Genomic DNA, 20,819 nt, shown 5'->3' with positions numbered 1-20,819 from the left:
TGACTAACCTGTACCCCCGCACATTGACTCGGTACTGGTATCACCTACAGTGGGGAGAACAAGTATTTGATACACTGACAATTTAGCAGGTTTTCCTACTTACAAAGCATGTAGAGGTCTGTAATTTTTATCATAGGTACACTTCAACTGTGAGAGAAGGAATCTAAAACAAAAATCCAGAAAATCACATTGTATGATTTTTAAGTAATTAATTTGCATTTTATTGCATGACATAAGTATTTGATACATCAGAAAAGCAGAACTGAATATTTGGTACAGAAACCTTAGTTTGCAATTACAGAGATCATACGTTTCCTGTAGTTCTTGACCAGGTTTGCACACACTGCAGCAGGGATTTTGGCCCACTCCTCCATACAGACCTTCTGAAGATCCTTCAGGTTTCGGGGCTGTCGCTGGGCAATACGGACTTTCAGCTCCCTCCAAAGATTTTATATTGGGTTCAGGTCTGGAGACTGGCTAGGCCACTCCAGGACCTTGAGATGCTTCTTACGGAGCCACTCCTTAGTTGCCCTGGCTGTGTGTTTCGGGTCGTTGTCATGCTGGAAGACCCAGCCACGACCCATCTTCAATGCTCTTACTGAGGGAAGGAGGTTGTTGGTCAAGATCTCGCGATACATGGCCCCATCCATCCTCCCCTCAATACGGTGCAGTCGTCCTGTCCCCTTTGCAGAAAAGCATCCCCAAAGAATGATGTTTCCACCTCCATGCTTCACGGTTGGGATGGTGTTCTTGGGGTTGTACTCATCCTTCTATTCCTCCAAACACGGCGAGTGGAGTTTAGAGCAAAAAGCTCTATTTTTGTCTCATCAGACCACATGACCTTCTCCCATTCCTCCTCTGGATCATCCAGATGGTCATTGGCAAACTTCAGACGGGCCTGGACATGCGCTGGCTTGAGCAGGGGGACCTTGCGTGCGCTGCAGGATTTTAATCCATGACGGCGTAGTGTGTTACTAATGGTTTTCTTTGAGACTGTGGTCCCAGCTCTCTTCAGGTCATTGACCAGGTCCTGCCGTGTAGTTCTGGGCTGATCCCTCACATTCCTCATGATCATTGATGCCCCACGAGGTGAGATCTTGCATGGAGCCCCAGACCGAGGGTGATTGACCGTCATCTTGAACTTCTTCCATTTTCTAATAATTGTGCCAACAGTTGTTGCCTTCTCACCAAGCTGCTTGGCTATTGTCCTGTAGCCCATCCCAGCCTTGTACAGGTCTACAATTTATCCCTGATGTCCTTATACAGCTCTCTGGTCTTGGCCATTGTGGAGAGGTTGGAGTCTGTTTGATTGAGTGTGTGGACAGGTGTCTTTTATACAGGTAACGAGTTCAAACAGGTGCAGTTAATACAGGTAATGAGTGGAGAACAGGAGGGCTTCTTAAAGAAAAACTAACAGGTCTGTGAGAGCCGGAATTCTTACTGGTTGGTAGGTGATCAAATACTTATGTCATGCAATAAAATGCAAATTAATTACTTAAAAATCATACAATGTGATTTTCTGGATTTTTGTTTTAGATTCCGTCTCTCACAGTTGAAGTGTACCTATGATAAAAATGACAGACCTCTACATGCTTTGTAAGTAGGAAAACCTGCAAAATCGGCAGTGTATCAAATACTTGTTCTCCCCACTGTATATATAGCCTTGTTATTTTTATTTTATTGTGTTACTTTTTTCATTTTATTTTATTACTTTAGTTTATTTAGTAAATATTTTCTTAACTCTTTCTTGAACTGCATTGTTGGTTAAGGGCTAGTAAATAAGCATTTAATTTTAAGGTCTACACCTGTGTCACGCCCTGACCATAGTAAGCTGTTTATTCTCTGTGTTGGTTGGGGCGTGATAGTGACTTGGGTGGGTCATCTAGGTGTTTTGTATTTCTATGGTGGCTTGATATGGTTCCCAATCAGAGGCAGCTGTTTATCATTGTCTCTGATTGGGGATCATATTTAGGTAGCCATTTTCCTCATTTGTGTTTGTGGGATCTTGTCTATGTTTAGTTGCCTGTCAGCAGGTATTCACCCCCCTTGGCATTTTTCATATTTTGTTGCATTACGACCTGTAATTTAAATAGATTTTTATTTGGATTTCACTTCTTTCAGAAAATGTAAAAAAAATCTGGTGCAACCAATTACCTTCAGAAGTCACATAATTAGTTAGATGGAACACAGGTGAACTTTTATTAAGTGTCACATGATCTGTCACATGATCTCAGTATATATCCAACTGTTCTGAAAGGCCCCAGAGTCTGCAACATCACTAAGCAAGGGGCAACACCAGGAAAGTGGCACCATGAAGACCAAGGAGCTCTCCAAACTGGTCAGGGACAAAGTTGTGGAGAAGTACAGATCATGGTTGGGTTCTAAAAATATATCTGAAACTTTGAACATCCCACAGAGCACCATTAAATCCATTATTAAAGAATGTAAAGAATATGGCACCACAACAAACCTGCCAAGAGAGGGCCGTCCACCAAAACTCATAGACCAAACAAGGAGGGCATTCATCAGAGAGGCAACAAAGAGACCAAAGATAACCCTGAAGGAGCTGCAAAGCTCCACAGCGGAGATTGGAGTATCTGTTCATAGGAACACTTTAAGCCATACACTCCACAGAGCTAGTCTTTACAGAAGAGTGGTCAGAAAAAAACAACCAAACTCGTTTGGTGTTCGCCAAAAGGCATGTGGGAGACTCCCCAAACATATGGAAGAAGGTACTCTGGTCAGATGAGACAACTGAGCTTGTGGCCATCAAGGAAAATGCTATGTCTGTAGCAAACCCAACACCTCTCATCACCTGAGAACACCATCCCCACAGTGAGGCACGGTAGTGGCAGCATCATGCTGTGGGGGTGTTTTTCGTCAGCAGGGACTGAGAAACTGTTTAGAATTGAAGGAATGATGGACGGCGCTAAATACAGGGAAATCCTTGAGGGAAACCTGTTTCAGTCTTCCAGACATTTGAGACTGGGACGGAGGTTCACCTTCCAGCAGGACAATGACCCTAAGCATACTGCTAAAGCAACACTCGAATGGTTTAAGGGAAAACGTTAAAATGTCTTGGAAGGGCCTAGTCAAACAGTGGAACCTGTCCAACTTGAAGGAGCTGGAGCAATTTTGCTTTGAAGAATGGGCAACAATCCCAGTGGCTAGATGTGCCAAGCTTATAGAGACATACCCCAAGAGACTTGCAGCTGTAATTGCTGCAAAATGTGAAATTAGTATCATAACAAAAAAAGTCTGAAATCACAAATGCTCATATTCCTGCCATCTTTCTGAGCGATACAAAATTAATCTGTCCTAATTGAAAAGTAATGCACTCTCAAGTTGTCAGTTTGTCTTATTTCTTGTCTGTTTCACAAGGAAAAATATTTTGCATCTTGAAAGTGGTAGGCATGTTGTGTAAATCAAATGATACAAACCCCCCCCCCCGCCATAGATTATAATTCCATGTTGTAAGGCAACAAAATAGGAAAAGTGCCAAGGGGGGTGAATACTTTCGCAATTTCCCAAAGTTTGGTGTTCATCAATCAATCAAATGGTGCTATACAGAAACCCAGCCTAAAACCCCAAACAGCAAGCAATGCAGATGTAGAAGCACGGTGGCTTGGAAAAACTCCCTAGAAAGGCAGGAACCTAGGAAGAAACCTAGAGAGGAACCAGGCTCTGAGGGGTGGCCAGTCCTCTGTTCTAACGTTCATAGATGACCAGCAGGGGGACCAGCAGGGTCAAATAATATCACAGTGGTTGTAGAGGGTGCAGGTCAGTTGACAGGTCAGTATCTCAGGAGTAAATGTCAGTTGGCTTTTCATTGCTGAGCATTCAGAGGTCGAGACAGCAGGTGCGGTAGAGCGAGAGAGAGAGTCAAAACAGCAGGTCCGGGACAAGGTAGCACGTCCGGTGAAAATGTCAGGGTTCCCTAGCCGCAGACAGAACAGTTGAAACTGGAGCAGCAGCACAACCAGGTGGACTGGGGACAGCCAGGAGGGAGAGAGAGAAAATTAGAAGGTCCATACTTAAATTCAAATAAAACACCAGATATAACAGACTGACCCTAACCCCCTGGCACATAGACTATTGCAGCATAGATACTGGAGACTGAGACAGGGGTGGTTCGGGGGACACTGTGGCCCCGTCCAACAATACCTCCAGACAGGGCCAAACAGGCAGGATATAACCCCACCCACTTTGCCAAAACAGCCTCCACACCACTAGAGGGATATCAACAGACCACCAACTTACTACCCTGAGACAAGGCTGAGTATAGCCCATGAAGATCTCCTCCGCCGACGTGGTTAAACAATATCCCTATACTCGCACCAGTTTTAGCCTTAGCCAGCACCATCTTTAGATTAGCCTTTACGTCGGTAGCCCTGCCCCCTGGTAAACAGTGTATGGATGATTATTTTTAAGTCTAATATTGCAGGTAATGGAGTCACCAATGACTAGGGTTTTCAATTTGTCAGAGCTAATGGTGGGAGGCTTCGGCGGCTCAGACCCCATAACGGGTTTTAGGAGACACCTGAGAAGGCTTGTCCTCTGACTCCGACTCATTGCTCAATGGGGAGAACCGGTTGAAAGTTTCTGTCAGTTGAATGAGCAACACCGATTGAGTATGCAGACAACATTTCTTTCCAGAAGAATTTAGAATATTGTCCAGCTGCGGGGACTCTGTGAGGTGATTTATACCACTATATGTACTTACTGGTGGCACAGACATTGTTTCATCCTTACCTACACTTAAATTGCCCTTGCCTAACAATTGCATCTGAAGCTGTGCTTGCAACATGGCTATTCTCATCATAAGGCGATAGTTCTCCTGTATATTATGAGTACAGCGACTGCAATTAGATTGTGTAACTGGTGTGAAATGGCTAGCTAGTGCTAGCCTTTCAATCGGTGACGTGTCACTTGCTCTGAGACCTTGAAGTAGTTATTTCCCTTGCTCTTCAAGGGCCGTGGCTTTTGTTGAGCGATAGGTAACGATGCTTCGAGGGTGTCAGTTGTTGATGTGTGCAGAGGGTCCCTGGTTCAGAGGGGCAAGGAGAGGGACGGAGAACAATTACATTTGGTGCGTTGGCTGGGAATGTAACAGCATTGCTTCCTGCCCTCTCCTCGCCCCTACCTAGGCTCGAACCAGGGACCCTCTGCACACATCAACAACAGTCATCCTCGAAGCATCGAGGAGAGGGACGGAAGCAATGCTGTGAGGCAGTCGATGAGTGCAGAGGGTCCCTGGTTCGAGCAATAGCAGGCAATAGCAGGCAAGGACTAGCAATAACGAGCAATAGCAGGCAAGGATGTTCACTATCTTGTTTTTGCTTATTTGTTTGTGCTCTGATTACACACAAGTATCAAGGCCAACATTTTACACAGTTGACTTCAGCCATGTGAAAAACCTTCCATAACAAAATATACCTAGCTTCCTTTGCTTGTAGCGTGCCTCTCATCCGACTGGTGTTAGCTAGCTACTAGCGCTGTTGCTGCACAACCCAAGTGCTTTGGTTCGGTTTTAGAACTCTGAGATTTGGCTGAGAAGATGATAGCATTGTCAGAAGTGCTTCAAAAAGGTAGCACATCATTGGTTAGCACGACCCTGTTAAAAATCCGGTTCCCTGTAACGGCCGCACGGCTCATGAGCAGAGGCATCAAGTTGATTTGCGAATGTACATCGACATTTCCTCCAAAACAATTCATCTTATTTACATATAATTTGTTATTCCCTAAACCATTTTTATATTCAGTGATCTATTCAGCTTTGTTTCAATTGAGTAACAATGTAAATTTGACATGATGAACAAAGGCAGAAGAATACTGGATATCAAGCTTTGATGCTGTGTAATCCGTTATCCCACAAAATACGCTGTCAGTGTCAGGCAGTGTGACTTGAATAGTACCACTGTCACAAACCCCCCATGACCACACTTCAAATGACTCTCATTACAATACTCATTACATCCCATTATATGGTCCCCACCCTCCTGTGTTAAAAGTACAGTCTAAGTGCTGAGAGGCTGCTCACTGCAGGCCCATAGTGTCTCTCAGGCAGTCATGTTGTGCTGATAGAAGCCTATATCTATGCAGAGGGCTGAGAGGCTACTTCCTGCAGGCCTGTAGTGTCTCAGGCAGAGTCATGTTGTGGGACAGAAGACTGTAGCAGGGCCACTTGCAGATGCTCCAGGAAATGAGCCCTGCGAGTCTAACTGACATCACTGAGGACTCATTGACACAATGCCATGGGATACCAAAAGATGCCCAGGGCTCTAATCACATTCACTGTGCAGATTCTGTTTCTCTACAATGTGGACCTAATTGTAATCCTGTGACTGGTCCAGATGGCAGCCCGCTGTCCTGGTGGGTGGACCAGGGTGGAGAGAGACGGACCTACTGGGGAGGCTTCCTGCCAGGTGTTCAGCAGTGCTCCTGCAGCCTGGATGAGAACTGCATGGACATGAACTACTTCTGCAACTGTGATGCCGACACAGACTCATGGTAACTAGGCAAATATGTCTCTCTGTCTACTGTCCATCAATATGATTTAGCTACAAATGTTCTTGTGCTTGTCCATCTATATTTCTACATTTTAGCAGTATTCAGTATATTACCTTGTGTCAGATGGAGATTTTCTGGAAGAGACCAAATGTATCAGCTTAAGTGGGTCATGACAGTGGTGGGAGGGGTTCATCATTGTTTGATTCCTTCCACAGAGAGCATACTCTCCTCTCTGTCTATTGCAGGGCTAATGACACAGGAGTACTTTCCTACAAAGAGCACTTACCAGTGACTGAGATCGTGATTGGGGACACCAACAGAACTGGCTCTGAGGCGCTCTACAGAATCGGCCCGCTGCGTTGTTATGGCGACAGTAGGTGAACTGTTCTATTTTGTAACATGTTTATCTTACACATGGTCCTTTTGAACATCCTTGTTTTTCCTGGCAAAATGCTGAGTAAATATTGACTGTGTTCAAAACCTTGAAAATACTTGTATTTCCTGTTTTCTAGAGTCTGTGTGGAATGCAGCATCCTTCTACCAGGAGTCATCCTACCTGCACTTCCCCACCCTCCAGGCAGAGCTCAGCGCTGACATCTCCTTCTACTTCAAGACCAGCGCTCCCTCAGGAGTCTTCCTGGAGAACCTGGGCCTCAAGGACTTCATCAGAGTGGAGCTCAGCTGTGAGTCTGTGGACCACACACACACACGCGCACACACACGCCAACACACACACACACACACACACACACACACACACACACACACACACACACACACACACACACACACACACACACACACACACACACACACACACACACACACACACACACACACACACACATGAGAATGCCACACACAGACACAAAACACACACTCCCACACATACACACACAGGCACACACACACACACATTCCAAGCAGACTTACACTTGATAATCCAAATTATAAGATGTATAATAAAGTACAAATACAGTCAACTTAGCTACAGCCCTATATCATCAAGCTGTCAACTTAGCTACAGCACTATATCATCAAGCTGTCAACTTAGCTACAGCCCTATATCATCAAGCTGTCAACTTAGCTACAACACTATATCATCAAGCTGTCAACTTAGCTACAGCACTATATCATCAAGCTGTCAACTTAGCTACAGCACTATATCATCAAGCTGTCAACTTAGCTACAGCACTATATCATCAAGCTGTCAACTTAGCTACAGCACTATATCATCAAGCTGTCAACTTAGCTACAGCACTATATCATCAAGATCATTTAAATTGGTTGAAATAACACAGTTTGCCATCACAGCAGCAAGATTTGTGACCTGTTGCCACAAGAAAAGGGCAACCAGTGAAGAACAAACATCATTGTAAATACAACCCATATTATGTTTATTTATTTCCCCTTTTGTACTATTTGCACATAATATGTAATTTGTAATATCTTTATTCAACTTTTGTGAGTGTAATGTCTACTGTACATTTGTATTGTTTATTTCACCTTTGTTTATCTAGATCACTTGCTTTGGCAATGTTAACATATGTTTCCTATGCCAATAAAGCCCTTAAATTGAAATGAGAGAGAGAATGAATGTTTGAAGGATGAGTTCTCTGCGACCTGACTGTCAGCTTGTGTCCCTGTTCTGTTCCCTCAGCACCGTCCGTGGTGACGTTCTCCTTTGACGTGGGAAACGGGCCGGTGGACCTGGCCGTCAAGTCCCACGTGCCCCTGAATGACAGGCAGTGGCACTATGTGAGGGCGGAGCGCAGCGTGAAGGAGGCCTCACTGCAGGTGGACCAGCTGCCCATGCGCTTCCTGGAAGCTCCATCTGAGGGACACCTCCGCCTCCGGCTCAACAGCCAGCTGTTTGTGGGTAGGACTGGCCTCATAGTCTCATTCTCAACAGCCAGCTGTTTGTGGGTAGGACTGGCCTCATAGTCTCAGTCTCAACAGCCAGCTGTTTGTGGGTAGGACTGGCCTCATAGTCTCAGTCTCAACAGCCAGCTGTTTGTGGGTAGGACTGGCCTCATAGTCTCAGTCTCATCAGCCAGCTGTTTGTGGGTAGGACTGGCCTCATAGTCTCAGTCTCAACAGCCAGCTGTTTGTGGGTAGGACTGGCCTCATAGTCTCAGTCTCATCAGCCAGCTGTTTGTGGGTAGGACTGGCCTCATAGTCTCAACAGACAGCTGTTTGTGGGTAGGACTGGCCTCAGTCTCAGCCTCATCAGCCAGCTGTTTGTGGGTAGGACTGGCCTCATAGTCTCAGTCTCAACAGTCAGCTGTTTGTGGGTAGGACTGGCCTTAGTAATATAACGCCTCTTAGGAAATCATTTATTTCACTACACAGACTTTAACAGTGGCCTTTCCCCTGACAAGTTCCACCAGAGATATACAATTGTCTCGGTACAGTTGCTATCTCAGGATTTATGATAGCCTCAAATAGACAATAGGTCACAGTATGAATGATCATATTCATTATGATTATTTCACAGTCACTTTCTGCTTATACCAAGGCATTACACACATGAATGGGTTTCCTATAAGACATTACCTATAAGCTTTCCCTGAGATTAAACCTTTGGTTGGCCATGAATCTTGATTTGTCATTCAGGCGCTTTACTGTTTTTTCTGCTTATAATGTTTGCAAAGGTCTGCCCAACACTTCATACTAATAGCTATTCTTCCATATTTGCATATAGTTAGTCTAAATGAGCTCCAGAGTTGTCTTACATGCTTAAATCAAGGGTTGCAGTAAAGCAGTGGGCTTCTTTAGCCTCCCGGTGAGTTATTATGTATCACAACTAGACTACAAATGTGTTATTACATTGTTATAGGCATTATGAACTAGTTATAACCTGTGGTCCCTCCAGGGGGAACAGCAGCTAGTACTCAGTAGAATATGATGCATTATATACTAATTGTGTTATAACACTGTAATAAACATATTAACTAGTTATAACCTGTTGTCCCTCCTCCAGGGGGAACAGCAGATAGTACTCAGTAGAATATGATGCGTTATATACTAATTGTGTTATAACACTGTAATAAACATATGAACTAGTTATAACCTGTCATCCCTCCTCCAGGGGGAACGGCGGCTAGGCAGAGGGGCTTCTTGGGTTGCATCAGAACTCTGACTATAAACGGTGTGACCTTTAACCTGGAGGAGCGGGCTAAGATGACCCCGGGGGTGAGCGCTGGCTGCCCCGGCCACTGCAGTGGCTCCAGCAGTCTCTGCCACAACAGCGGGAGGTGCATCGAGAAGAACAGCGGCTACGTCTGTGACTGCTCTCAGTCTGCCTACGGGGGGCCCTCCTGCAAGGAAGGTGTGTGATGATATGCCCCCCAAGAACTAGATGTAAATGGGTTCACTCATGATATTGTTGTGTGATGAATTATTGAATGGAAAAAAACACTTGATACAATGATTAAGACATAAGAAAAGGCTTACATTTCCAAATGAAGATGAATCATGTATCCAATGCAGTTGGTACTTGGTACTCGCCCCCATGTCCTCGTCATACTTCATGTATTATACAGTAGAATGATGACATTCATATGCAACCGGTACTGTACAGCTCTCCACTCCCCTGCCGAAAAGTGTTGGGTCTTTTTTTTGCCAGGTCTTGAGCCCTCCCAATCTAGAACAAAAAGTGCAACTCTTGAGCAAAACGCTTTGTGTATCCACCGCCATGTGTGGGATTCTTGAATATGGTTCTTAGCTTCTTTTTCTCTGAACCACTGGATATACTTGTACCTGAGCCACTTACTTGCAAGTTAAGGAAATTCTTACCTTCAATCATTCTTAAGAAAAAAAGCAATATTGACCTATCTTAACCCTTTTCTGTAGATGCTCCTTTATTTCCAGCATCTGCTCTTGTGTGGGTAGAGAGCCTTCAATTCTTTATTCTCTTTCCGCTAAGTCATGATGACTTATTATGAAACTTAGTTATAAAAACATAAAACTCGCCGATAATGTGCTTAGACTGCTATATAATTATGCATTATATATATTTCCCATGAATAATTTTGATGAGAACGGGAGAAGAGAAAATAACAGAATGCTTTGAGGGGTATTCACTTTGCTCTTGAAGTGGAGGTGTTGAGATCAGTGGCTTTCAGAGTGTAGATTGTGCTCCCTCTGAAAAAGAGATCAAATCTAGGCCTCCATTATCATGGAGCAGACACATCCTTGACAAAGGGTGGTCTGTTTCTTATAGGATGTACATTTTGTTCTATTTTGTCCAATGAAATTGACAGAACGTGCATTCATCAAGAATGTTTGCAAAAAAAATTTTTAATTGTTTCTTCTGACTGTTGTTTTGGTTTAGCTAAAAGCAGCTACAATTTGATTGACATTATTTGCTCTCAACAATTTATCTTTTGAATTCAGTTTATTGCAGTATGTCTGTCCAAATGATCCATCCTCTCTCCCTGTCCATACAGAGGTGTCTGTGTCGTTTAACAGAGAGTCGTCGGTGACCTACACCTTCCAGGAGCCTTTCTCTGTGATGCAGAACAGGAGCTTCCAGGCCTCCAGTGTCTACAGAGAGAACAGCAGGGCCAGAGAGAACATGGCTTTCATCTTCATGACCACACAGAGCCCTGCCATGCTGCTCACTGTCAGCACCTTCAGCCAGCAGTACATAGCAGTCATCCTGACACGCAACGGTATGGACACCTCTACTACTCATTTGTCAGTGGTACAAATAATTTCATAATTTCTGAGGTGTCCATTTACACCTCATTGCATTTGGTAATATGAGTGAAATTCAATATGCTTCAAACATATTTCCAGATTTGTATTTGGACTCTGACGGGAAGAAGTTGGGACTCCACCAAGGCTTTAGTGAAGGGTGTTATAATGACTCCATTAGCTGGCAAAGGGCAACTCTAAATTCAGAATGTAATCTCATTATATGGAAGAGAGTGCTAACTATTGCGTACTATTTACTCCAGCTGAGTGTTCTCTCCCATTGTACCGCACAGCAAAGAGCGGAAAGAACCACGTTGCCTTGCACAACTTTCAACACAAAGAATGCAATTAGTTTCATAGAAAGATGGATTTATAATCCCTTGACAGGTATGGAACAAGTAATGTGTCATGTTTAGAGTATTTCCATCCATCACATAACAGACAGGAATGAAAAATAAAAAACGAATTTAACCTTGACAGATCCAAGTTCAGTGACCCGTCTAAGCCTATTCAGCCGCATCCATAACGAAGCCTTGATCATGCACCTTAACCTCTAATCTGACAGCCTTCCAAGTTGTACAGAAAGCCCATCAGCATCGTGTTGAGTGACACGCTGTGTTTCTTTAAGTCTTTACTCTCTTGTTCAATCGGAGCGCGTGGATGAATCACGCCTTTGTAAATATGGGAGGATCAGGAGGACACTTCATCCACAGTAATCTCGAGCACTCGGGCACTGTCAGGGGGTTCTCAAACACAGCATAAATCCCTTCACCAACCGAGCTGGAATTGTAATATTGACCCAACTTCACTTGATAATGCAAAGCTCTCTGCCTCTCTGATCTAGTGTGGTATGTGTGTGGGAGGAACATTTGGTGCATATTGACATATTCAACACAGGGCAAAGAGCTTAGGCTGCTCCAGGATACATATGTATGCCTAAAGAGGTAAATGTGGGGGCTTCAATAGAGAAGTCTATTTATAAATAAACTGCCAACACTCTTCATTGTATTTCAGTCATAATGCTATTTTTGTTTATAAGGTTATCTTAATTCCAAACTAATTTCTATTGATTGATATGAATTTAAAATAAAGGTTTGTAGGTGAAGGTGAGGTGAGCCATGAGATAAGTTTAGCTATTTAAATGTTATTTTCAAGCCTTCAGCTTGGGACAATCTCATCGGCACAGCTCATGGAAAATGGCTGTATTCAAAGAAACAAGGCAATATTGTTTACAAATCACCATGAGGGCAATTGTTTCAATTATTTCAAAATATGTTTTCATGTTGGTGCATACTTTAGCCCAAATGGTAACTGGAGATATTTGAACAGTCCTCACATTGACTTAAATGCGTGACTTTAACAAGTCCAATAGTCAACAACTTAATGTAGGTTTAAGATCTTTCAGTGCATAGTTTTCACCCAGTTTGTGTTGTGGTCTATAGGGAGTCTACAGATCTGGTACCATCTCCATGTGGACAGGAGGCCAGATGTGTTCAGTCCCAGACCCACAAGCCTGGCAGACGGACGCCTCCACCGTATCAGAATCCACCGTGAGGGAAAAGATGTCTACTTACAGGTGAGCAATGGATACATTTACAAAAGGTGTAGATCCTGTGCATTGTAATTCCATCACTACATATGGGCATGTCAATACTCTTTAATAACCCCCATAAATATTTGTCTAGTGGAGTATTTGCATATGATCTCAGTGATCAATTGTCCCAGAGTATGTGTTAGAGCAGGGGTACTCGATTATTACCCTTTGAGGTTTTCTGTTCTACCAGATAATGAATTGCACCCACCTAGTGTTCCTGGTCTAAACCAGTCCCTGATTAGCAACAATGAAAAACGCTTCGAGGTTGAGTTTGAGGGTATTAGAGATACAAAACAGTAAAATACTGATCCTCGTTTATTTAAGAAGAGACATTTTGAAAAGTTCTCTCCTAAAGGGTCCTATTCCTGACCCTGAAAAATGTCTCCTCCATATTTATTGCTTTGGCAGATAAACATGCCCCTTTTAAAAAATTCAGAGTCAAAGATAGATCCAACCCTTGGTTTTCTTCGGCGCTATCTGAGCTCATTCAAATGAGATAATCAGGCCTGGGCCAAAGCAAGGAAAACTGAGTCTGTAGTAGACTCGCAATCTTTCAGGCAATTGACAAACATATGTACTATCTTGATGAAGAAAGCTAAATCAAGCCACCTTTTTAGCTCTATCTCTGACTCTGCTGGTGATCCTTCTAAATTTTGGAAAACAGTAAATGCACTGAAGTGTATAAATTAATCTTCTTCCCTGCCTAAGTAAGTTCTGTCTGACTCTGGCATCATAACGGAGAAGAATGGGATAAGTGATGTTTTTAGTCATCATTTTATCTCTGCAGGCTTTTTATTTGAGAGAAACGGTGGTTTAATTGACCCTGGACAGTCAATTGACTGCTCTTCCATCTGCCAGCCTCTAGCTGACTCGACGGTTAAACCATCAACTTCTAGTGAATCTTTGTTTTCATTTCAACAATTTACTTTTTGTGAATTATTAACTGGGGCTGACATGCTTGATCCATTTTTGCTGCTGTTCTCTGCGCCCCGATTGCTCAATCATTAACCCATATATTTAACCTGACAATTATATCTAGTACTATCTCCAAGGTTTAGAAGACGGCCCATGTACTTCCCATTTAGAAAGGTGACCTTTGTGACCTAATTAATTATTGCCCTCTTTCTAAACTTAGCTAAAATATTATAATTCTTGATTAATTCTCAGCTAAGATATTACTTATCTTTGAAATGCATTTAAACTGTACATCAGTCGGGTTTTAGACCAGGTCATAGCACTATCTCTATGCATCTCTAGTTATAAATGATGTGGTTAACTTTATGGATAAAAGGCAACATTGTGCTGCCCTTCTTCATGGACCTGTCAAATGCTTTCGATACTGTTGATCACTCACTACTAATTCAGAAGCTTTCCTAAATTGGCCTAGACCAGGCTGCATGTAAATGGTATAAAAATTACTTGAAAAATAGAACTCATTGTGTATCTACTGATTATGTTAAATCAGATCTCCTGGATATTTCGAAAGGTGTCCGCAGGGGTCGATTCTAGGTCCAGTACTTTTTACTGTTTACATTAACAATATGTAACTGTAAAAAATTGTCTGTAAAAATGTTAACCTGCACTTGTATGCTGATGATACTGTTGTGTATGCTACGGTTGACCTGCTTTATCTGAACTACAGTCTGTCTTCATTGTGTTACAGACACACACTATTGACCTGAAATTATTACTGAATGCAGGTTAAACTAAGTATTTTTATGTTCTCTAGAGCACATAAAAATAACTGATGATTTAAGTATATGTACTTTGTATAGTGTCCATATTGATCGTGTCCCCGCTTACAAATATCTGGGCACCTCCATAGATACATTTTTTATTTTAAAATGCATATTGATGAGTTAAGAAGCTGAGAGTTAAATTGGGCTTCTATGGAAATAGGTCCTGCCTCTCGCTAAATAGTAGAAAGCAGATTATTCAGTCGACATGGCGACATCATCTATGGCGACATCATCTGCCACTTCATTAAAGTATTGAGATGCCGTTTATCATGGCGCACTGCGCTTTATTACGGGCAACAATTTTAGTGCTCATCACTGCATTCTCTACCAGAAAGTTGGGTAGCCCTCTTTGATGTCACGTAGGTTGATACCTTGCTATGTTTTCATTTATAAAGCTCTTTTACAAAAACTGTACCTACTGTAACATCTTTACTAAACTTTAGACATACAAGTTACCACACCCGGTCTCAGGGATGGTTAACTCTGGAAATTCCTTTGGTCTCTACTGAGACAGGTAAATCCAGCTTTTAGGTTTTTTTGCACCTTATTTGTGGAACAATCTTCAAAATGTTGTTAAAATGTTCTGGTGCGTCGAGGTCAATTCAGAAAGCTGATTGAGGACCTTATTACTGATCAATGTGTTTGTTTTTTATGACTGTGTTTTTCTTTCTGCTTGCATTTTTGTATTTATATTTTGATATGTGTATTTTCTGTCATCTATGTCATTTAGGGCTCATCTGTAAAATAGGCTTGGTCTCAGTATGACTCCCTGATAAATAAAGTTGAAATAAAAACATTTAACAAATGTATACTGCTATGAAAGAGCATTGGTACTACAGTAAACGGCAGCCATTTAGATGAAAGAATATCGTCCTCAATCCGTAATGTATTGAAATGTAAAATGGCTGTGTAATTCCTGTAATCCTCATTTATTATTTGATTATTTTTCACTTTCCCCCAGATCGACCAGGACATCCACAGGAAGTACACCCTGTCATCTGATGCAGAGTTGATCTTAATCAGATCCTTGACTTTGGGCATAGTCGTCGGTAAGCCTTCCAATGAAATTATACTGCCGTGCAGGGAGCTATTTTGAATAATGGAACCATACTATGATACTGAAGAAGTTTAGGTTTTTCACATGTGCTATTTTTGACTTAATGTTCAAATGCTCATACCAATTTCCCAACATGTTCATACCCTGTCTCAGAACAGCTTTTGTAATCCCAGACTTGCAGATTTAAAGATTTGACCATCATTGCTGAAGGATGATTATTTTTATATCCCTTACTGCTGTTGCCATAGAAACATGTATATTTAATTCAGGAGGGAAATAATGGTGAATCTAATAAAGGCTGAATAAAGATGAATTAATGGGACCTAAAATTGTGCTGTCTGAAAGCACAGAAATATTTTAAACAATAACCTAAACAGAAAGCAAACTCTCTCACCTCCTCTCCCTCCCTTTCCCCCTCTAATGAAGATCTATTAAAATGCTGTGCGTACATATCTTCCCCAATGACTCATTTGTACATCATGAAGTATGTTTTGTTTGTTTTAGTTTTCAAGAGGCCCATTCTCTTGTGGATCACCTTCCAGTGGGAGACTGCTGTCATAATGTTTCAATGTTAATTCTGTATAACAGGAGGTGAGAATTTTGATGAGGAAGTGATGCAGGCAGGATCTAAGGGCTTCATTGGCTGCCTGTCCTCCGTCCAGTTCAATCACATGGCTCCACTGAAGGCAGCGCTACTGAACCGTGGCAGCTCATTGGTCAGCGTACGGGGTCACCTGGTGGAGTCTAACTGTGGGGCTCCGGCTGACTCAACAACCTCACACCCACTCTCAGGTAAGTGCTGCTGTTGTAAAACACAGTCTCCACTCAGCTAACTGGATAAAACAAGTAAATGAGTTCGTTTACTCTGCCACAGCTGTTCAGCTTTCACAGCGGAAGCCATTTAGAGCTGTGTGGAATCGATTGTGGATGTTCCCAGTCTCGCCTCCGACTTAAAGCATCATTATTACATTTCAGATGAATCAGAAACGAGTCGACAATGAGCTGATTCCTGCCAGCCTGATGGAACTTTTGTTTTTCATTGTTTACGCAGTTAAACAAATAAGTTATCTTCTGCCACATACCCCCCTGTTGAGGAACATCCATTTTGCTGCACAGCTCGTTCACTCATTACTGAAAGATAATGAATGGGCCTTTCTTCCCTGCCAGATCAAGCTGCGAAAAGAAACAAAGATAATGTCAGCCGGCATGACTCGGCAGTCATAGGAGGTTTGTTTCTCTATTTTATCGTAATTTATTGTTTCGGTGTTAATATGAAACTAGTCCTAGATGTCACTTTGTTTCACTGTCTTTCTTTCTCTCTTTCCCTCTTTCTTCCTCTCTCACTCTCTTACCTCACAATGGCTGTCCCTCTGAAGTTTTTTGTGGATGGGGTTCCTATTTGTTAAAGCTGCAATATGTAACTTTTTGGGTGACCCAACCAAGTTCACACAGAAATGTGTGTTTATAGATCTGTCATTCTCATTGAAAGCAAGTCTAAGAAGTGGTAGATCTGTTCTATGTGCGCTATTTCTATGCTTCCCGATATTCATTATAGTTTTTGGATCTTTTACTTCCAGTTTTGTACACCAGCTTCAAATAGCTGAAAATACAATATTTTTGGTTATAGAAATTATATTTCACAGCAGTGTAATTGGTACAATGATAATACACTATAATTGCTTGTTTTGTCACATATACTGTACTGAAATTAAGCGAACTATTCGAATTTTAGCAACCAGGTAATGGAGTAGCGATTTCTGCCTAGTGCATCTTTAAGTCCAGGGTAACTTATTTCTAATAAATTGAGACGGACCATGAAATGAGTCATGACCCCAGCCCCCCTCAGATGTTATAACTAAAATGGCTTCCCTTGCTCCCCCGCAGGTGTGGTGTCAGCAATAGTCTTCATCACTCTATGTGTAGTGGCGGTGATGACCCGTTTCCTGTACCAGCACCGGCAGGCCCGGAGAGACGCCAGCATCAAGGAGAAGGAGCACCAAACCAACCTGGAAACAACCTACCGGAGAGAAGCAGCCTACCAGGCAGAACCAGCCTACCGGACAGAGTGCCACCTCCATGACAGTCATAGCTCCACCCTCAGGGACAACAGGGAGTACTACATCTGACCACAGTGTCCAGCCAAGCCTTCTAGCCATCGCCGCTTACCTCTCTTCTGTTTTGTCTAGCTGTCTGCACAGGAGGAGGCAGCCTTTTTCCTCCCTCCTCTGGGGTAGAAAAGAAGAATTCCTTCTCCTTTAGGGAACTGTGGGAATATCCTGGTGGGGAATTTCTTCCCGTTTCTGTGTAGATACTCCCCCGTAGGACGGGACTTGTAGCTGCAAATATGTTGACCGGCCAGCTCACAAATGGTGGTGATGGGACAGGAAACAGTGCCATAAGAAATTGAAGCATATGGATTTGGTGCAATGGACTTATCCAATGACAGAAATACAAAGAGCCTGGAAAGGTTAGAATAGTCAATGTTATGGGAAGAGTGGGCAATGTTATGGGAAAAGTGGGCAATGTTATGGGAAAAGTGGGCAATGTTATGGGAAAAGTGGGCAATGTTATGGGAAAAGTGGGCAATGTTATGGGAAAAGTGGGCAATGTTATGGGAAAAGTGGGCAATGTTATGGGAAAAGTGGGCAATGTTATGGGAAGAGTGGGCAATGTTATGGGAAAAGTGGGCAATGTTATGGGAAAAAGCCACAATGGTGTAGATGGCCAAGATTAAACTATCCCACTGTCGTGTGGGGAAGAAATCTCCTGACGCACAGAAACTACACACAGATGCACTTACTCCATTTCAAATACTTAAGAAAAGGACGAGAAGTTCAACAGCTTTCACATCCTTGACATTGATGTAATACAGAGGGTCAATACAGAGTGGCTTGCCTTCAGAGGGCAGGGAGACTATTCAGCCACCATTTTGATGGTAATTACAGTACCGCGGTGCAGTGCTCTGGGAATGGTTGAAAAGGCTCAATGCAAAGGCCATCTTAGATAACATAATATTAAATAACACATTGGAGTAAGACAAGTATTGTTTTACTGATCTTGATAAAGCAGTGATTAATTCAGATTAAATACAAAAAGTTATATATTCAAATTTCATTAAATCCCTAAATAAAGCCATTTAAAAATTACATCAATACAAGAGACAGGTGCCTGGACCGGTTTCCTACATTATTCTTTGGAAAGTTCGATTGAAAATCATTGTTCTTTCTGCCCAATGTTCTTGAGGTTTCTAAGCCGTAGGCTAGGCTGCTTTGTATTGCTGCAAGGAAGGGAATGTAAAAAGAACCCAGCTGACTGGAACATCTGCTAGCTGTCCCCTAGCAAGAGAGCCAACCTATCACATCCCACTCAAGTGGCTGCCGGCCAAGGGTTAGAAGAGCTGCCATATACAAAGCTTTAGTTGTTCCTCATCTTCTCATAAGCTCTTTGTCTTTTCTTTGTATTTTTCATTGTTTCGTTTAAATTGTTTCCTCAAGCAACCATTTGTTCTGTCACACCTTTGATCCTGGTCATGCATTGGTGACCATTTTATATCTTATTTCTTATTTGAAGTTTGTAATTCATTGCTTTTGTACTGATTGTTAACAGTATCCCTGTGTTAGATCTACATTATAAGGAGATTAGTATTTACTAGTATTGGATGATGGATGTGGATGCTTAGCTTAGTTTTATTTTCCACCTAAAACGAAGAGGGAAAGTATCATCAGTGTAAAATAACCCAGTTTGACAGTTTAGAAACAATAAAAACAGAGAATGAAAATTCATACGTAAAACTCTTTCATGAGCAACAATTCATACACACACCGTCACAAAATAATAAGATTGGCTGAGGTATTGCCTGAAAACATTTTTCTTTCAAATTAAAGTGTCCTTGAAAGCAAGTTATAATTAACCTCTGAGACTCCTATTTGTACTTGTTGATATTGTGATTACTTTGAGGGCCAGTTTTGTATGGCTATAATTGTACAGGTATATTATGAATATATGTTTAATAAAACCAAACATTCTTTTTGAAAAATAATGATATTTTCCAGGTGTTTCGTGCTACATAAGCTCTATCACAACTATTGTCTTTCTTCCGTTCACACACATTTTTGGGGCTTTGAATACGGTATGTGTGTTTTTGCGTTTTGTTTGCACATGTGTGTATAAGCATGTACAGACCAAGGATGGGTGGTGCTGTGTATTCTGATGAAGTAGAAACATTCATTACGTGGTGTGAAACTGCGTCCCATCTTCCTCCAGACGTTGTTATGGTAAATAGGGTACAAAATGGAATCTGACCTAATTCAATCACAAAGCCAGAACATTAAATTGTTTCGATGTCAGAACTGTAGTTGTGGAACATTTTATTGTCTCTTTTTTTTTTTGTGACCACATTTATATATTTGTCTGTGATTTATTTGTTGTGGGGGAGGGGGGGTTAAAGGTACAATCGACACATAATTTACAACTCAGTTAATATTGTATTTACCTGTGGGCTAGCACTCCAAAAGAAAATAAAACATTTTAGAAAAATGTACAAAAAACGAAGTATTGATCATTATGATCAAATTAAAGAGTTAGAAAGGTAATAATACATTTAGTATGTAAAGGAACATAAACTAAAATAAGAGAGCCAACATCCCATTACCCATCCATCCAACATGTGAATATCTACATTCATGCACTTCGAAATTTATTTTGTAACTCTGTCCCAGAAATATGCAACTGCAGGACACTCACATCATAGGAAGAAATGTGCTTACTTGATTTAGGGGACACAGTCGCCAGTTAGGAGTTGGGGCCAATTTTATCGTAAAACATTTCCTTGATGTTATGTACAGTCTTTTTACATTTATTTAACTAGGCAAGTCAGTTAAGAACAAATTCTTATTTTCAATGACGGCCTAGGAACAGTAGGTTAACTGCCATGTTCAGGGGCAGAACGACAGATTTGTACCTTGTCAGCTCGGGGATTCAATCTTGCAACCTTCCGGTTACTAGTCCAACACTCTAACCACTAGGCTAGTTGCCGCCCCACTAAACTTAAAATGTATAGCTTGATGATTCGGATTACGGGACGCCAAGGTAATATTTTTCCATATCCTGCTCCAGTTAAAGGGTTTTTCAGATTAATTTAGATCTGTGGACCATACTTTTTTAATAAAATACATTTTGTAACTTGAGATTAAGGTGAATTTACATTGTTTATTACATT

At 41.9% G+C, this 20,819-nt stretch overlaps 1 protein-coding gene across 1 annotated transcript in view; it reads left to right on the top strand.

Moving 5' to 3' along the window:
• The window catches only part of LOC139539001 (contactin-associated protein-like 5), a 149,856-nt gene extending 129,906 nt beyond the window's left edge, over positions 1–19,950 (top strand). The window contains exons 14-24 of the mRNA XM_071341645.1: positions 6,354–6,510; positions 6,756–6,883; positions 7,023–7,193; positions 8,171–8,389; positions 9,602–9,841; positions 10,962–11,186; positions 12,654–12,787; positions 15,506–15,593; positions 16,190–16,393; positions 16,769–16,828; positions 17,486–19,950. Of these exons, the coding sequence (XP_071197746.1) occupies positions 6,354–6,510; positions 6,756–6,883; positions 7,023–7,193; positions 8,171–8,389; positions 9,602–9,841; positions 10,962–11,186; positions 12,654–12,787; positions 15,506–15,593; positions 16,190–16,393; positions 16,769–16,828; positions 17,486–17,727 (1,868 nt within the window). The 3' untranslated portion in view covers positions 17,728–19,950. The remainder of the gene's footprint in view (positions 1–6,353; positions 6,511–6,755; positions 6,884–7,022; positions 7,194–8,170; positions 8,390–9,601; positions 9,842–10,961; positions 11,187–12,653; positions 12,788–15,505; positions 15,594–16,189; positions 16,394–16,768; positions 16,829–17,485) is intronic.
• The last annotated feature ends 869 nt before the right edge of the window (positions 19,951–20,819 follow it).

This window comes from Salvelinus alpinus, chromosome 14, assembly GCF_045679555.1.
Source record: "Salvelinus alpinus chromosome 14, SLU_Salpinus.1, whole genome shotgun sequence".
NCBI classification, from domain to species: Eukaryota; Metazoa; Chordata; class Actinopteri; order Salmoniformes; family Salmonidae; genus Salvelinus; species Salvelinus alpinus.
This window is presented reverse-complemented; position numbering and strand designations above follow the sequence as displayed.